Source organism: Cottoperca gobio, chromosome 4 (assembly GCF_900634415.1).
Source record: "Cottoperca gobio chromosome 4, fCotGob3.1, whole genome shotgun sequence".
NCBI classification, from domain to species: domain Eukaryota; kingdom Metazoa; phylum Chordata; class Actinopteri; order Perciformes; family Bovichtidae; genus Cottoperca; species Cottoperca gobio.
The window spans coordinates 11130586-11150530 of NC_041358.1; the positions used below are offsets into that span (position 1 = coordinate 11130586).

The following is a 19945-nucleotide window of genomic DNA, read 5'->3' on the forward strand; positions in this document are numbered from 1 at the left end:
AAGGATGACCTCACTTTATGTGAGATGCTTTACAAGAGAAATTCTGAGACAACAGGAGGACTGGACAGCATCGCTGAGAGGTTTAGAAGAAAGGGATAAAAGGCCAATGCGTGCTTTATCCACCTAAAACAAATAGTTTTAAAAGTACTATTTTATTTTTAGTTCTACGTGCTTATGTTTATAATTTCTCATTCTGAAAAGGAGCTACACATTCAATCAGAGAAAACGAGAGGACTTGAATGAGCAAGGGTCCATGAATTCATGTGGAAAGGACATGTTTTTTGTTTTTTTCCGCTACGTTAGAACTTGCTGCAGGAAATGAGAAACAAATATCCTCTGGCTTAAAAAATATAAAGCACATTTGATGAAAGCAAATCCACTTCAAGTCTCCACTCAATTGGCTTTATGTCAAATAATATTAAAAAAAAAATGATATTCAAAGAAGTGCAGAGTAAACAGTTTAGATATGACTCTGCATTGGCCCCTGCATTATCAGTATTTGGTGTATTCTGTATTTACAGTTTGCAATGCAGCGAACACTCTGCAATTCAATAGCGACACTGCAATACAGTACATCTGTATATGGTGTATGTATAGGCTCATTCAGCACAGTATGATGGAGACAAACTTTAACATAAACATGTGTACTCATGTCTGAAGTGCTTCACAACTATTTCTCATCTTCAGATGTGGTTATTGTAGCCATGGCCAGATTGAGTTGAGTTTCTGGGGCTTCATTAGCAATATTATTAGGAATAGCATCGATATAAATAATGAAGGCCTTAAAACTAGATTTATTTTGACACAGGGCCCCTCTTCAAGACAGGGCTGAAAGAAGCCTTTATCTCACCGCAGACATTTTTACTTTGGGAAAGCTCAGGTGTAACATATAACAATATTGATGGCCCTGTTTTATTCAATTGTCCCAGTACAGTAAATCATGACAGTGTGACAGTAAGCCAGCATGGACTTTAGAAGGACCGTGAAACTGAAGCAGCTAAATAGAAGTCAGCGATTATTTTGTGTATTATTTACACTTGTGTCAATACAACACATTGTAGTTATGTCACTTGTGATTTATTAGTACATATTTCAATATTACAAAACAAAATTGCAATTAAATTATCAGAAAGCAATTGCTATACAGTGACTTTTGGGCATTTCCAGCTTTTGCTCAGCATATTTAGTGATCCTGCCTAGTTCTTAGTTTACACACCCTTAGCTACATAGATCATATACTATATCTTTCTATTTCAATATTTGTGCATGATTCTTATAGTTATATGTCTAGTCTATCTGTCTTTCCATCCATCCATCATTTGTGAATACAGACAGGCAGGGGGCGTTGAGAGGCCGCTAGAGAGCAGCCAGTGTCTGCACAGAGCTGTGTGCTGGCAAGGGGAAACTGATCGTGGCAGAGCAGAGATGTAGTGTTGCTCACTGGGACTCCGTGGCCAGCCGTCTATCACTCTTGCCGGGGATCATTAGTGTGACATTACCGCGGAATGGGAAAGACCGGATTACATTTTTTGCGCACTTATACTGCATGAATGTGTCGCGTAATGCGACCAAAGGGCTGCCTTTGGGGGGAAATATTTATGGTTCGGGACGGTTTTGTTGGAGTAGCTAGTTGCTAGCGCTGGGCTAGCGACGGTGCTGTCTACTTCGTAACGTATTTGTTAAGGATGCTACGGTGGATACGACAACAGCTGGTAAACCTGCTCTCCTACCTTTCTCGTAACGCTTACACTCGTTAGCTCACTACAGTAGTCGCCTAATACAATTCGTAGTTTATGGAAAGCTGTATAAACTTTATTTGTATAACATTTAGCAAGCTAACCTAGCCAAATAGCTGTTGCCGATGTGTTGAAAACATTGTTGTGTGTCTCGCAGTGATGACAGTCAGGTGTAGGTAGCTACCTTCCTAGTTAGCTAACGTTAATTAGCTGACAATGGGTTACTAAGCTAATGTTAGTTCAAACTTAAACAAAAAACAGACTTGGTTGAGTTTAAATTGTAGTTGTGAGTTGATGTTGAAGTTTGCCATTTTAACCAGGAATGAATCGTTTGCTGTTAAAATAAAAACAACAGAGTTAACGCTAGCTAGCTGGATAACAATGTAAAACTTGCCAAAGTTTCACCGCGTTGCTAACTCCACTTCATAAAGCGCTAACGTTAAATCCTAACGTCTGCTACCACACACCGCTCTTAACGCATATTGATTTATGTATTTGTGTCGCGAGAGCCAACAAACTAACTTTAACAGCAGTTTAGATATGTGTGTCAACTCACGAACATAATAACTTAAGTTAGCGTTTCTTATTTTTAACTTTTATGACGGCCCAGTGTTGTTTTGGTTTCATTTCGTAGTGTAAATCTGTAAGCACGGTCTAAAATTGAAGTTAACTCAACGCTCTCTGAATGATTAGATGTGTTTAGAGAGCATCCTGCATTTGCTGTCATCACCTGTTGTTTGCCTACAAACATGGCTGTGTGGTGACGCCTTGAAAGGCAAAGGAATAAGTAGAGCAGTAAAACCTCATAGTTCATGTCAAGCACATAAGCCCTGCCGGATTTTAAACAACGTTAGCAGTATGGAGAGTGCGTGAGATGGGCATAATAGACATCAATTGAGTTTTGAATTATGCTGGAGGAAAGAATGATTTATGTTTCAATTATGCTGCAATGACAACAGTTTTATGATGTTTGTTTTTTTGGTGATATCTGTCTATCAAGGTAAAGTTTGATAAGAACCTGCATTGACATTAATGAGAGTCGTGTGACTGGTAGTTGGGGTGTGCGAGCATGTGAGCGGCCATGCTCATGGGAACGAATGAATGAAATTAGATTAGTCATACATTTGTCAAACTGTTGATGTCACCACAGCCAGTGGGTTTAATTAATGTTATGGTGTTTCTGAGCTCCCATGTCGTAGTCCCTGAGTACACCCTGTATTTTGAGTTGGGTAAGAGTAACTCTTGCTCAGCTTCAAGTTTGTTAATCCGTACAAAAAAAGTTTTCTTTTTGCCTTTTAGAGGTTAATTTTGGTCGTTTTTTTTAAGAGCACCTCAGAGAGTTACACTCTAAAAATGGTAGCCTCTTCCTTGAGATAACTCTGTTCATTTGACCCACCCCATCCCATATAATTAACCTGCCTAGTTAATTAAAAGTGTAATTAAAATGCAACTGGCCTAATGAAAAAATGTTTCAGGGGGCATTTGTCTGACCTTTATATCAGCTGTAAGGTACAGCAGTTGTGTTTATTCCCTCACAGCTTCCTTATCGGTTTCTTTCTGGTGACAGCGGTCTACTCTAAGGAGAAGGTGGGAGAGTTCTAATCAGTGTGACAGGTTTTTAATGTCAATTTTCTTCCACCTGCAGTGCTGACATCTAGTAATGCATTTATATCAGAAAAGACTTACTATAATTACAGTGCAAGCAACGGTAGCAACTGGAAAAACCCTTTGACATCATGTTCTGCAAGTATGACATGGGAACTTTTTGTGCTGTCCACTATTTCCTATAGGGAATCACAAATTTCAGTGTATATATTATTCCTGAACATTGTCCAAAGCACATACACATTCTTTTCATAACTTTAGTGATACATTTCCCAGTTTTGAGTTTGATTTCCCAAAGGCATACTTCAATAATTTAAAGCTTCTCTTCAGCCTGGCTCGATATGACTGATATAGGGTTTTGGGATTTTGTTTAAATGCTTTGAGAGGAAAGAGTTTTCAAAATAGTCATTGCTTGGTAATGCAGTTGCAAGCAATGACATTTCATGATGTCATTTTGAAAAACAAAAGAAAACTATAGGTTGTAAAATGCACTTCGATGCATAACCTCAATCAGATTTCAAGTTTTTATGCCAGAGTGTAAGAAGAGTAATTATGTGGATACACGTCAGTTGGTATTTATAAGATTACAGCTATACTATGCATCTTCGCCCTTTGTGCTAACGCAACACATTTACAGTCTCGTTCAGGTTTATTCTAGGACATTGCTGCTGCAACCCTAATAAACATTTGATAATTAACTAGCCCATGCCACCTTTGATACCATATTTAAGTTCTGTATCATCTGTAGCTCTCCTTCAGGCTTTTCATGTCATGCCACATGTTGTTAGATATCTTTTTGGCATGCCTGTAGTCATGTTGTTGGCTGTTGTCATCAGTAATACAATCAAAGCAGCACCTACCAGCATCTGACTACAGACATCTCTCTATTGCGCTCTCTCTCTTCCTCTTTGTGTTGCAGCTCTTTATGCAACTTCATTTTTCCCCTCTTTCAATCTCTGATTAGGCATTTGATTAAAGCGCTCTTATTCTATGATACGACTCAGTGCGTTGCCTTGGTCGTGATATATTAGTCTGTAGTGCAGCCATTGTTCAAGGCAATGATTCCCCAAAGGCACTATGGGACTTGCAGGCTGTATGCAGTGAGTAATTACCTGTCGGCCTACACATTTATTGGGGCACGAGAGTCGGGGGACAAAATAAAAAAGTCTGATTTCAACTGTGAAGTGTGTAAACAAGAAACCCAAAATATAATTGTTGCTGTACTGTCAGTATTATTTATTTTTATTTCCAATTCTAAACTGCTGGAAAAAAATGAAAATGAAGCCTGTTATTGTCTTTTGGGTTTTGGCAAATTAGGACTTTAAAAGTTCATTTGGAAAATGTGTGATATACCTTTACATTAAAAGTTTGGGGCTGGTATTCAATATCAGCCTCTTTGCATAAATCTTAATGGTCCGTAAGCTTGGAAATCAATCTTTAACTAATCTTCTACTTGTTATATCCATCTTCTCGTTTGTGGTTAGTACTAATGTAATTGGGGAAATCAAAAATGGAAAATGGCTTGTACTTGGATTGACCTCATTGGCGTTCTTAATGTGACGGTTAGGTTAAGTGTCCCTAATAAGTGTCAGTCATACCTATCCGTCTGCCAAGTATGACATCAGCTCTATGCAGTTTTCAGACATTTCTACTCAATCTGTCATTTCCAACGAGAGGCCGTCCCAAATGACAATCTGGCACTGTAGACATCAGTTTAGGTCTTTGGCTAATCATTACTGCGGCTCATTGAACATGGCAGGGAGTTCAAGAACATCTGAAACACCTAAATGTATATTTTTCTACACAAGCAAGTACAAAAGTTTCAACCTGCTTTGGGATAATAGACTATAATAACCAAATCAAGTGAATGGGTGCTTTTTAGGCTGTATGTATGAGTAATAATGTATTTTTCTAAGATAAATAATAGGAAACAGAAATACGCTCAATCTATTGTTTGTGTGTTCTTCACAATTTAAATTCATTTTGGTAGGTTGCAAAATTAACTTTTCTGTCCAGCGGCCAAATGGCTAGTGAATGTGAAAACCAGCCACTCAATAGATTACCATTGTTTTTTTGTCTGGTGTGTAATGAAAATATACTAGCCTCTTGCATATGTTACCAGCATTTAGCTAGAATTATGTACAGTTACAACTAATTTCCTTGAAGTACCTGATATATATTGTGGAGTATTGTTGTCAATCGATATATGCTGCCTGAGGAGCAAGATTTTGACGGTGGTTATGACGGACAGATTGATGTCAATTGACCAATTTGACTGTTTCTTGGTGGTGAAATGTGTGTGTATGCTCACACCAGGCTATCTTTGATTGAACAAGACCCAGCATGACTTTGACCTTACTCTCATGCTGTTAGAGTTTTGCCAGATCTCTTAGTGTACATTCTTAAGTGTGCATTTGAAAAAGCTAGCTGCATCAGACATTAGCCTGTTGGATCACCTTATGCATATATCTTTGCTGGTGGTGATGGTGACCCGAGACAAAGTAGCAGAGGTGACTCTAGCCAATAGAAACATTCTGTCATATCGGTCAACTCTGGTCCGTAGATCTATTAACTTTGAACGACCCTGAATGTAATCAGTCTTCTGTATGTTGACTGGCAAGTTCAACAAGACGAAGCAGAAACTCAAAACCGTTGATTCTTTTCAGTGTGAAGTGCTATTAGCCAAACACTAAATCATGGAAGACCATTACTTTATTAAAGCTGCATTGCGGTGTGTTCAGGACCATTAGAAAAGGGGCTTCATTTAATTTCACATGGCCATATCTTCGTTACCGTTACCCACAGCAGTGTTGTATGCACTCAGCCAGCAGTTAAGATAACTTGAGCTACTGTGTGCAAATATATTAATGATTAAGCACCTTGACTGATAGCTGATTTATGTGGTGGTGTGCTAATCTCAGACTGTCTGGAAAAACTAGGTGGAAAACCTTAAGTTACCCCTCCAACAACCACCATCAAGGTTCCCTTACTGTAGGCATGTAAAGGTGTATTAACCAATATATTTACTGTACAAAAGTACAAAAGTACACAATTAGCATAATATGTCTGCAGGGAAGTAATGGCGTGTTGATCAATGTCAGTGACTCAACAGTTACTTTGTTAGATGTGGAGCTTTGTGGCTTACAAAACTCGCTTCCTGGCCTCTCGGTGTCTGCAATTACTGTTTCATATAGGTTGATTTAAAATCCTGTGTTACTTAATGTTTGTTTAAATGTACACTGAACTAAAATATGAGCGCAACACTTTTGTTTTTGCTCCCATTTCTTACGAGTTGAAATGAAAGATCCAAGACTTTTCCTATGCACACAAAAGGCTTATTTCTCTCAAATTCTGTGTGCAACTTTTTGGTAAATCCGTTTTAGTAAGCACTTCTCAGCATTTCAAGATGCTTATTGAACAGCATGCTTATTACACATGTGTGCCTTGGACTGGTCCCAATAAACGGCCACTTTAAAACACAATGCCACGGATGTCGCAAATTTTGCACATAGCATTTGTGTGCATAGGGAAAGTCTTGGATCTTTTATTTCAACTCAGGAAAAATGGAAGCAAAAGTCTTGCGTTTATATTTTTGTTGTGTAAATGCCCTGCAAGCCAGTGTTAACAAACGGTGGTAGCATTGTGTAGGTTTCCGTTTCCTACAGCAGTGAACAGGTTGTAGAGGGCAGCTGTATGATTGTGATTCAGGATGTTACTTGTCAACGTTTCACACTAAGGAGTTTTAACTAAGGCTCATTCATTCACTCAACATTTGTGTGAACTTCAGTTATCCACAGTGGGTTGCAAAATATTGCAGTTTGCCACAACAGACTATACCAGTACACTGGTTAGACTGGTGTCATTCACGTATATGTACATGTGGTTTTAAATCCAACTCATTCCTGCTGAGTCTCTGTGTTGTTTACTTTGATGATGCGTCGGAGGTCGGCTCCTCCTCCAACAGCTCACAGTGACTGTTTCTGTTCGTATGATTCCACCCTGCAATATTTAAAATTGATCTGCTCACCCAGTACAGCAGAATATGTCCATTGCTGGTTTATTTGACCTGTTTGATTGAAGGCTAACATTTGTGCCGTCTTCTGTCAGTCTTAGTGTTAGGTGTGGTGCATCTAAAAAAAAAATAAACGATAAGAAATCAGCTGCAGATGGAGAGCTTGAGAGAGTGAAACAGAAAGGCAGTAATAGTTTACATGTGTCCCTGAACAGAGTGTGCGGGAGTGAGTGACGTGGCCCGTGTGTGTGTGTGTGTGTGTGTGTGTGTGTGTGTGTGTGTGTGTGTGTGTGTGGGACCTACGTCATAGAACATTTTGCAAATGAGTGTGACACACAGGACAGTATCAGTAAATCATGTTGGAACTAAGTAAGAACATTTGAGTTTTGTTGCTCTGCAGATGAACGCAGTGTTTCCCCTACCATTGTCTTGTGAGGGCGCTGCTAATGTATAGCGACAAATCATCGATGATCTTAGTGTTGTGTAGACTTTCAGTTGTTAGTTGCTTCTGCTTAATGCCAACAATGTAAAATGACTTGCTTTGAAATAATGTTGCATCACCTCTGTGCCACTAGCCATCTCATTTCAGTAAACTGCTTATAATTCTGATTTAATTAACATGTAAGTAACCTTCCAGTAAGATATTTTCTGTTTTTGCCAAAATTTACATTTTATTTAAAAGTTTTTTGAATTAATCATTTTGGCTAAAAAATTATGGAAATATCAAACTGCTGTTTTCACTTTATGGTTAAATAAAACTGAAAATAAATAAATATATATAATCCTTTTTTTATATCTTGTGCATTTTTGCTTGAAAAGTAATAAAAACGATTAATCGGTTATGCAAATAGTTGCAGTCCTTTCTATCAACGACAATCAATTGTTTCAGCTCTACACTAGTTTACATGAAAGGATGTCAACATTTATCAAAACTTTGTCCGAAAATAAAGAAGCATTGCCCTACTTATTAAAATAACTTTATAAACTTTTAAATCAGTTGTACAAAGACAAATTCAGTGAGATGCCGACTCTAAGAGTACTAAGAGTTGTTATGTAAGTAACATGTTTTCTCTCCTTTTTTCCACATTTTCCATTTGTCCCTTTTTCCTGCCCCATCCCTCGCCCCTCTCCCCTCTCTCTTCTTGTATATCCTCCCTTCTCTCAGGGCTTTGACCCCCCTCATCAGAGTGACACCAGGACGGTATATGTAGCAAACCGTTTCCCTGAGCATGGACACTACATACCACAACGCTTTGCTGACAACAGAATCATCTCCTCCAAGGTACCAAATGCTCATTTTCCACATGATGTTATAACTAAAGGATTTCATGTTAGTCAGTCAGAATGAGGCAGTATGTATTTTCTTTGTTTTTACTATACTTATTATAATTTAACATTACATATAATAACATTCTCAAATTCTGTCATCACCACAAAAGCACCATGTTGGGACTTTGCATCTTGAACCAGAAGTGCAAAACAGATGAGTGATAGAAGCACTCTTTATTTATTTACGAAGGCACTTTTCTTTTGGAAAGATATAAACTATGACGTGTTGCATGAGTCTGAGCAGTGACAGTAACCATGGCTGAAGGAATAGCATCACGTACAGATACTCTAAAACTCATAAACTGATTTCTTGCAGTTTAACCAGTGTTAAAACAATTATCTGGAGCCCTGGTGTGGTGGTAGAGAGATAAGGGGTGAAGCATGATTTGTTGATAAATGGATCAACTCAGACAAAAAACGTTTTGTGTTGGTGAGGGGATTAGTAGGTCAGTAATAAGATTGACTGGACAAAAGTGTAATAATCCAAAGAGGCTGCTGCCCGCCACCAGCAGGGATGACTGGCATTGATTAGGCAGTTGATTCAATGATTGACAGCTGGGTTAAGTCACCTGAGTCAGAATTAAATAGATTTTAAATCATACATTTGTAAGAGACAGAAACCGGTCAAATAAAAACGAGATTATTCTTGGTGGAGCTACGCACTAATGTGATGAACTTCACCATAGTAAGGTGAAAGCAGGTCGTTAAAAATACATGCAGAAACCCCCCCCCCCCCCCCCACCCCCAAAACACTTTTCTTCCATCAGCAATTCTTTCCAAACCCTGCACAGGAAGTGATGAATTTAAACTTAAGAGGGAAAAATCAACAGTGAACTCCTTCACCACTTACCCGAATACTTTTATGTTATAATCACAATTTACTGTGATGCCATGCTACATACTCGTTTTATTTGGAGCTACCAGTGAGCAATGCTAAGAAAAACAAATTAAAATAAAGAGAGAAGATCTAATAATTATAACTTTATACTTCTATATTCTTGTGTGCCATGCAGTGACAGAAGTAGTACGACAATATGAAAAGCATTGTTTTTGTGTCTGACACAGTATACTAAAGCGTTAAACTCATTATCCTTCAACAGCTAATTCATTGTATTCAGTGCCTGTTTATAGTAAAGTAAGAAATAGGCTAGTTTTACATGCCTTGTATACTTCAAATAAAATTTGATTATATAGCCCAATATCACAAATTACACATTTGTCTCAGTGTGCTTCACAGACTGTACAGCATACGACACCCTCTGTCCTTAGACCCTCGCACCGCACAATGAAAAACTTCCTAAAAGAATCCCCACAGTTGCTCAGAGAGAGCAACTGAGGAGGGATCCCTCTCCCAGGACGGACAGACGTGCAATAGATGTGTGTACAGGATAAACAACATAGTACAAATATAATATCCATTTGACAGAAATTATGTTGTGATCAAAAAAGAGAAAGTATGGATGAATCCAGGATAATGTCAATAAGGCTTCCCGGTGTCCAGCAGGACCAGGGCAGCAGGCGCAGCCACGATTCATGATCCTGACGTAAACTTTATTAGTGGCAACCTGCCACATGAGAGACAGAAACTCCGTTGATGATGCCCCGGATGCTGAGTTAGTAACATACATTTACATAAATGCATACAGATAGAGAGGGAGAAGAAGAGAGGGAGGGGTGGAGAGAGGAAGAGAAGGAGGAGAGCAGGGGGGTGTCCCCCGGCAGTCTAAGCCTATAGCAGCATAACTAGGTGCTGATCCAAGGCAAACCTGAGCCAGCCCTAACTATAAGCTTTATCAAAAAGGAAAGTATTTAGCTTGCTCTTAAATGTGGAGAGGATGTCTGCCTCCCGAACACAAACTGGAAGCTGGTTCCACTGGAGAGGAGCTTGATAGCTGAAGGCTCTGGCTCCCATTGTGCTCTAGGTAGGGTTAGGGCTAGGATCCCTGCAAGTAACCCTGCAGTCTGGGAGCGCAATGCTCTAGTTGGTTTAAAAGGTACTATGAGATCTTTAAGATAACTTGTTCCATCTAGCATTCATGAGGGTTTAAAATAGTCTCAAATATTGCTTTTTGAAACTCACAAATACCCTGCTGAAAAATATTTTTTCTTATTCTTTGTCCTAAAGGTTGTTTTTCTCTTTCTCTTTCAGTACACAGTTTGGAATTTTGTCCCTAAGAATCTGTTTGAGCAGTTCAGAAGGATAGCCAACTTCTATTTTCTCATTATCTTCCTTGTACAGGTAATAACACTCACACATGAACACCCACAATCTGTTTTACAGGTACATGTTCACCTCTCAGATGGTGTGACCTGAGTTTTCCTGCCCTGAATACAAAAGTGTGTTTGTTTTGCACGTGAGAGAGTGACTCATGGTCTTCAAGTGACCAGTAGCGAGACAGGTCTGCCTCTGTATTACAACATTACACCCACACTTTAAGTAATATGTGTGTCTTTACAGCCATCCCGAGGCATTAGGCCTTCACTATGCATCAGTCAGCCTGTGCTGAAGTAGGATTTTGGCTTTCTAATGTTCAGCCTTCTAATGATTTATTTGGGCCTGTGAAGTGAAGCCAGAGCAATCGACTTGACTTGTCTTAAAAGACTCTATTTTCACCCACTCAACTTGTCAGTGAAGCTAAAGTCAGCTTAGCCTCAAATCACTGAATGGAGGGCTTCTTTTCATCTTGATATTGTGAACATGACGTTTTCTTTGACGGCCAATTTGACCGTTTTTAGATGTTCTTCTAGATACATTTCAAGCCCTGGACTGTTTTATATTCAATGTAAATTCTTGATGCATAGTTTCTTTGTGTTTGTTAATACAGGTGATCTTTTATTAATTTTTTGTCACGCCTCCTACAGTCGTTTCTCGCCCGTAAAAAAAAAGGTCCATCTGTCCCATTCTCATGAACGCGATATCTCAGGACCACCTAGTAGGAATTTCTTAATATGTCCACTTCAACTCAAGGATGAACAGATTAGATTTTGGTGGTCAAAGGTCACTGTGACCTCACAAAACAAGTTTTTGGCCATAATGCAGACGCATACAACCGCAAGACGGTAATGCTGGGATGCAGGGATCCAGCAGAATGTAATGGTTGTAGTTTCCCTTTAAGAGATAGACTTTCATATGTCTATAGTTGCTGTACAATATATGTAGATCTTAAAGCCAATGAATGTGGAAAATATTCATATTGGCTCATATTCTTTGTCAACTACCAGGAAGTAGATGCAGTTCTCACCACTAACTACACTCTTGGTTATCTTGGTTACTCTGGTTATGTTAAGCAACACAATGTTTAAATATGATCCAGTAAGTAATGACAGAAACTCTACGATGACATTCAAGGATCATTTATTGTCATTGTGCAGCACAGGGTTGCACAATGATATGTAGTTATGAGTTCATTATGCTACATATCAATGTGCTTCCCCGTTCTGTGCTTCTCTAAACTATTATAAGCCAGTCTACTACGGGGTGTTCTGATGGCCGAGTAGCACCATATAACCGCAAAGTCCATATCCGCCTCACTCTCTGCCTCTCCCTTCTTTTCATCTCACGCTAACCAATTAAGGCAAAAATGGCAAAAAATAATAATTGAAAATGTGTTTGTGAATGAATGATTTAAAAGTAAAATAGTACTAAAAGGAAGATTGGTTTAAACATTTGCAGGGAACGATGCCCAAACTTTCTAAACTAATGGCTCGTCAATGATTCATGTGAGATTGGGAAAGCTGAGACGTGTCTGCTCCAGTAAATGTTTCTTTTTTGTTCTGAACTGACGGTTAACCTTTGATGAAAGGAGGGAAGTTATAGAGGTTTCCTGTTTGACACATCAGCCACTACTTCTCTCTGTTGTCTTTCTAGTTTGCTTGCTTTTCTCTCTGACAGGACACACCCACTTGTACTGAGTCTCTGTTGTGCACTTCCAATCTATTGAAATATCAGCAAACCCACCTCTATATTTGTCTTTCCAGTTAATGATAGACACCCCAACTTCCCCAGTCACCAGCGGCCTGCCTCTCTTCTTTGTGATCACAGTTACTGCCATAAAACAGGTGAGAACACAAGCATATGATTGACAGCTTCCTCTTTGTTGGGCTGATAATGGGGAACTAACATACATGCAGTATCAATACAAGTTAGAGTCTTTGTCTATGGTATCCAATGTGTTTCAACTTAGTTTAGTATTCAGTTGAATTCAAATTGATAAAAAAAACTTAAACAATTCCTGTGAATTTCATCAGCCACAATGTTAAATATGTTAAAATGTGAAACGCTGTAGTTGTTCCGCAATGCTTTATTTACTAACTAGTTGATATAAAAAAAAAAAGCTTGTTTGGAATAATGGTCAATCCAGTCGATCGTGACTAGCTGTGCCAGCACTGCATCCCCACTGTTGATCAATAATGCTATATTCCTTTCAGTTGCTGCATGTGCTCAGTTATTCAACACATTTCTTCATCAGGGCTACGAGGATTGGCTGAGACACAAGGCGGACAACGAGGTGAATGGGGCTCCAGTGTTTGTGGTTCGCAGTGGAAGTCTGGTCCAGACAAGATCCAAGAACATCAGGGTAAGATGGCAAAAACTTAACCCTAAAGTAAATGTATTATTTACCAGTTATTTAAGTTCAAAGCTTTACTCTTTGTTTAAGAGCAGGTAAATTACCTCTTGTAAAACTTGCACTTAAAAGTATCTAAAAGTAGCTTTTTTGAAGTTCATAGCCAATAGTAGTAAATAACTTTAAGTTTTGCTGTTAAATTTCTGGTGCTCGTGGTGTTTCCGTAGAGCTAGTCTGTATAGGTCAGGACATATAGGTGTATGTTGTCAAGGAAAACAGAACTGTTTAGTTTGAAGAAAACTGGGTGTTCAACACAAATGCGATGGAAACGTTCTGTGAATGATGCATTTGTTGCAGTGACATGAGTCTGTTTTGTTTGTTTCATCTCTATACATAATCCATGTTGGCCTGGTTGATATATATAGTATCATAGTACCCTATGTTTGAGCTGTTTCCATATTTACAGCCTACAATTACCATGAATAAGTCTTGCTGTTACCTCTCCTGCCACTGTTGAGGTGGCACTTTTTGTTTTTATATCTATTTAAGTAAATCTGTAAATCACTTGTCACAGAAACTAAAAGGGATAAAACTTTGGTGTGTTTGTGTTTTTCTTCTTCTGCCTGTCTGTCCAGGTGGGGGACATTGTTCGTGTGGCTAAAGATGAGACATTCCCAGCCGACCTGGCGTTGCTGTCGTCTGAGCGTGCAGATGGCACCTGTCACATCACCACAGCCAGCCTCGATGGAGAAACCAACCTTAAGGTCTGTTTGCGTGCGTGTGTTGGTGTGAAAACATTTAACAGACTATTACAAATAATTGCGGTGCGAACAGCCATTTTAGTGAGTGAACAAGATTGGCCAACTGCTCCACTTTACAGATGCTGAAATGTTGTCCTTAAGTACTGACAAACTGTTGAGTACATTTCTTGCGCCGTAACACATTTATAAAAATGTTTCTGTAGTTACTGCCACCAACTGTCGATCAGTCGTGTGAAATCAACCGCAGGATGTGAATCATGTTGCGAACATGGTTGAGTGTGCGTGCAAACTAATACCACTCATAAATACATAGTTGTTGTGGTTGTGCTACTAGTGGTCTTAAACCCACAGGGTACCTTTTAAGATGTGTAGCTGTGTGCTCTGAGGCACTGCATCATTGGAACTCATTTAAAAGCTGTTGAATGGAAATAGTTTGCAGATTTTTGGGGTGATGGGGTTTGATTGGTCAGAAAATAAGAGTCTGGGAGTCTGTCACATGACTAATGCCAGCTTGTGTGTATGCCAGGTATATGCATATCTTGGAAATTCAAATGACTTGGATATCATAATATAGTTCCTCTCCTCTTGTCGGAGGAGAGAAGTCCAATTCTGGGCCAGAAGTAGAGTCTGGCCCTCCTCACCAACACCTTAACTTCAGCACAGTTGAGTAGCTATTGGAGTCCTAGCAGGTTAAAAAAGTCAAACGTGTTCCAAAAGAACTCCCCTCATTTTCTTACAAACATTATGTCATCACTTTCATCACTGACACAGATATATTTGGGGCTCTTTTGGGGTTTCACTATATTTGGCCATGCTTACATGTAGTTCTGGCGCTTGGAGGTCCCAGGCTGCTTACATGTGCTCGTCCACGACTCCATTAAGTCTGAGGCTTATCAGGGTTCCTTTTTTTTTTTTTTTACATGTGTTGCAGCCCTGGTCATATGCAAACTGTCTACTTCTAACATTAGCTTGATATTGAATACATTGATTAGCCTTTATTATACTGTACTGTATTATTTATATTACAAGGCAAAGCACTCACTGGAAGAAATGTACTATGACATTTCTCCCTTTTGTGACTTTGCCAATCACACACCACCCCCACGTGCCGCCGCCAAAAGACAAGAAATACTCGTCTCCTCATACAACAGCAAGCATGAGGATGAGGATGAAAACTGCTTCAAGTGTTAAGAAACCTGGCAGACATTGTGTCCTGGTGAATTCCTCTTCTGGGAAGCTTCCATGGGTGCAACTTCTTCGTCCAATTTTGGTTGGGTGTGGGGGCTTTGTCTAAAAGGTAGTTATGTCAGAGAGTCCAAAGTTCATTGTGGCTGAGCCAGAGGTTCTGAAGCGTAGGCCTATTCCACGCAGGCGTTGGTAGCTGTCAATTATGTCTAGGGTTTTCTGCAAGCGTTTTGTCAAGGAGGTTCCTATCTTGCTTCACCTTTTCCACCCGGGTTTTTAGCTGTTGGTGTAAGAGACTGTGCTTATTTCTAGCACATCTGAGTTGTTTTTTCCTGATGAGGCGCAGCTCATTGGCTTTATGTATTGGTATACAAGTTATCACGCGCCAGAACTCCTTCCCGGTCGGATCGACCATTGTGGGCGAGTCTCCAACTTCAACGGCCGGATTGGCCTCAATAGTGTCACCGTCAGAAGATCTCTCTGGAGGCGAGCCTGCCAAGAGTAGAGTCTGGACCTCCTCACAAACACCTTAACTTCAGTACAGTTATTGAATTCTTAGCAGGTTAAAAAAGACTTCACTGGAGACAATTAGAATCCGATGCGATAGTCTATTCAAAGAAAAGCGTTAAACCTAAGTGAGGTGATGGTACCAGACTGAGGATAGACTGATTTGTGCTTGTATTTTATAGCCAACATACCCTGCCCTCATTGGTGGAAAATCCGACGGACTTTGTCCCCCCCCTCAGTTTCTTATAAACATTCTGTCATCACTTTTTTTATAAAGGTATCGCATGTTGGATGATCCTTCCCCCTTTTGGTCAGACTTTGTTCTGACACAAATATCTTTGGGGCTCTTTTGGGGTTTCACTATATTTGGCCATGCTTACATGTAGTTCTGGCGCTTGGAGGTCCCAGGCTGCTTACATGTGCTCGTCCACGACTCCATTAAGTCTGAGGCTTACCAGGTTTCCTTTTTTTTTTTTTTTTTTACATGTGTTGCAGCCCTGGTCATATGCAAACTGTCTACTTCTAACATTAGCTTGATATTGAGTCCATTGATTACCCTTTATAATACTGTACTGTATTATTTATATTACAAGGCAAAGCACTCACTGGAAGAAATGTACTACGACACTCTCCTCTCCTCACCCTGTCCCTCTCCCTCACACCCACAATCTTGCCAGAGGTTATGTTGCTTCTCTAACGAGATGCTGCTGCTTCTGTTTCACTTTATTTATACAGTACAGTGGGTGTTTAGTGTTTGCCTAGAAAAGTGTTTCTGCACAATCTTTGCACCTTTTGATATCTTTATAAATTGTCAGCTGCAGCTGTTTGTATGCTGTACTGAATAGTACAGTCATACTGCAGCAGCACACCTATTTCACTTTCTTCTCCTTTAGGACTGCTTGAACCCAGCCTGCCAAAATACTGTAGCTATAGTTTTCAGGTTCAGGTTCAAGTTTGGAAATAAGAGCTCAGCTTTTTTGTGCAGGGTCAGAATATATTGGGTATTTAGGAAGGTCAGAGGGTTATAAAGCTAAAAGTGGTCCCAAATAGAGTCAACATGTTTATTTGTGTCCTATTGCTTTTTGCTGCCTTTCCAGAGGGTTTAATTTCTTGCATGGCTACATGTACTGCATAGTTGACATTGCTGATGTGTCACTGTACCAATGTTTTGCTGCTTCCTGTTGCTCTGCAACTCTCCAGACAGTGCAGAGCATGCTTGTTTTTTGTTGCTGTCTTTATGGTGTCTTGTTGTCTTTAAATTTGAACAGTCGCCTGACCTAACTGGTTTCAAAACCTCTCGCTTAAAGTCCGCAGTTGAAAATGAGCTCGCTGGCTTACACTGGAACCTTTAGAGGAATGTTAATTATTGTGTGTTGTCCTTAGAAATAAATAAATGAAATGAAACCGGCATGCATTTAAGAATGTTTCCCTTGATAGTAGTGAAGGTAACAATGTGACCTAATTAAGGCTGCTGATCATATCTTTATGACACCTGATGGGCTGTATGCATCTCACTCTGGGACTTTTCATAGGAGTACATACTTTTCAGAAGTTGCACTGCCATGTTGCTCTTCCATGCGTTTCTCAAACATTCAGTACTTTTTCCTATTTGCTTAAATAGGTGAAGAGGTGCAGCCTCCGCCTCTGCAGAGCAGCTGCAGCCAACCGAACCAGTTGTTTTATAAATACAAAGCGTTTTCTTCTAACTGTATATGTAGTCACTCACAATTTCACATGAAAATGTCTCCTTATAACCTGAAAATGTATCTTTGTCCAATTTTAAACAATGTTTCTCTTTCATCAGCATTTAACTGTGTGTGTGTCGCGTATGTTTTTTAGACTCATTACTCTGTGGCGGAGACGTCAGTGTGCCAGTCGGTGTCCCAACTGGAGGCTCTGGAGGCTGTGGTGGAGTGTCAACAACCGGACGCTGACCTGTACAGGTAATCCACACCTGTGTGTACATGCACCTTCAGGATGAGAGCATGAAAAGTCCAGTGTGAAGTCACAAACCGTAAACAATTCATACTCCCAGCTAATTGCATATCAGAACATTAGCAGCCAAGATTTGTTTTGCATTTTTATTATAGCTTTTTCTTTTTAACTGTTCAACTGTAAGTATGGATGATTACTTTCAATCATTTGATTTTCTGGGATTCCCGAAGACCAATAGAAGCATCTAGGACCCACTTTAAAAGCCACTATAATTCATACATGGTAGAAATGTCCCGCCAGAGATGTGTTATTAAATGGATGATGGTGTGAGATGGATTCATCGCCTCTTCAACAAGCCCTCATCCCCCTGTCTGTCTCAGCTGGCTACTTTAGGATCAATCCGTGTATTTTTAGATCAGGCAGTTTGTTTCGGTGACAGTTTTCTCCCCTCCCCCTCTCCTGCTCAGTGTCTCCCTCTCTTAACGCTCACTCACTGCATTTAAATGCACCTAACTAACTCAGCTATTGTCCGAATAATAATCTAAATATTGTTTATTGCCAAGTAGGTTTTCACATAAATGCAATTTGACTTATTTCTTTGTATTATTTTATATTAATATATTGATTGTATTGCACCAAGTACTACAATAGTCAAGAAACTTAAATAAAATAAAATAAAATTACAATAAAAATATTTAAAAGATATAAAGATCTATAAAATACTGTAACAAATATGTACAATATACCTAGAATAGGTTTTCAATACAATACAGCGTTCTGCAGCATTCTGATTTCTTTAACATCATATTAACCTGTTATTCTTAATCGGGTCAATTGATTAGGATAAACCTTGTTAGTATTCTGTTGGAGGAACCCGGCAGTGTAAACTCCAGATAGAGAAAGTACTGCTGTGGATGCAGCATCCTTTATTTTGAAAAATAATTTAAAGTCCACCTGAAACTGAAATCGACAGGTGTAAATACTGTATGTCAGTTTGCTAACATTCAGACACATTATCACATTAGAAAAGCTGTTCACCCCCCAGAGCGTATTCAAAGTACTCTGTTAGTCGAAATGCTCCAAAGAAAATCTGTGCAGGCTGCAGAGGCATCAATCTAATGCATTTCAAATATGTCAGAGGATAGGGGAGAAATATGATTGCTGACCAGCCGCATATAAACACATATTTTACTGTAATCCCGTTATTGAAGTGCATGCAAAAGCCTTTTTTTATTTTTCTATTTCCTGCATTTACATGATTTCTTCCAGCAGCCTGGTTTCCTGTGTGCATGTGAACGTAGTTACTGTCTCTCTCTCACCCCTCAACTAAAATGCCATTGGTGTTTTCCAGGTTTGTCGGTCGGATTACAGTGACTCAGCAGGAAGAGGAGATAGTCAGGTGAGACCAGATTTATCCAGCTGCGTTGGCTAATAATTAAAAGAATAATTATATGTGTTGCTAGACAAGCTGGAGACACTGCTGAACGGACAGCCCCAAAAGGTTTGAGCATTGGATACATGGCCTTCTCATTAGTAACCTGGTACCAAGGTTACGCCGTCAGACAAATATAAAATGGGAAAGTAGTTCCGGGTCTAAAGACACTAAGCCATCGCAGATATTTAATGGGGCTGATATGCCACCAAAAGGAAAATAAATTAAAATGATTAATTGCAAATACAGAAGATGTATGAGCCTCATAGACTGTGAACTTTGAGTGTTTGGGGTTTATATCAAAGTCATACTGTGTCTTGTTTGTGCCAAAATCATAAAGCCACGTCCATCTTTCTCAGTATTCATGTTGTGGTTGTTTGCTTTTATGTCAGACCGCTGGGTCCAGAGAATTTGCTGCTGCGAGGAGCCAGGTTGAAAAATACCAAAGAGATTTTTGGTGAGTCAAAACAGTTGGAATAAAAAAAGAAAAGCTCCTGCAGATGCAAAACCTCCACCTGAGAGGGAAGCCGCGGCGTCAATTATTTCTCACAAACTCGATAACAAATTACGTCTTATGTCAACTGAAGACATTTAAAGCAATGCTTCAATACTTTGTCTGTGTGTACTGTATTGTGTGGCATGGAGAACCAAAGCCAATGACCTACCGGCAACACATGGATCATTTTGGTGTCTTACGTTCTCATACCTTCATGTGCAAGTCGATTAGAAGACTAATAGTCTCATATAAACTGTAAGCATTTTATAATACCTTTAACTGTGCTGTTGCAGGTGTGGCGGTTTACACTGGGATGGAGTCCAAGATGGCGCTCAACTATAAGTGCAAGTCCCAGAAACGCTCTGCAGTAGAGAAGTGAGCA

The 19945-nt window shown here is 39.5% G+C and overlaps 1 protein-coding gene across 1 annotated transcript in view; it reads left to right on the forward strand.

The window, feature by feature from the left end:
• Positions 1–1340: 1340 nt before the first annotated feature.
• Positions 1341–19945, forward strand: part of atp11b (ATPase phospholipid transporting 11B) — a 54189-nt gene continuing 35584 nt past the window's right edge. The window contains exons 1-10 of the mRNA XM_029430111.1: positions 1341–1712; positions 8519–8635; positions 10832–10921; positions 12661–12741; positions 13152–13259; positions 13883–14011; positions 17540–17643; positions 18987–19034; positions 19460–19524; positions 19857–19938. Of these exons, the coding sequence (XP_029285971.1) occupies positions 1686–1712; positions 8519–8635; positions 10832–10921; positions 12661–12741; positions 13152–13259; positions 13883–14011; positions 17540–17643; positions 18987–19034; positions 19460–19524; positions 19857–19938 (851 nt within the window). The 5' untranslated portion in view covers positions 1341–1685. The remainder of the gene's footprint in view (positions 1713–8518; positions 8636–10831; positions 10922–12660; positions 12742–13151; positions 13260–13882; positions 14012–17539; positions 17644–18986; positions 19035–19459; positions 19525–19856; positions 19939–19945) is intronic.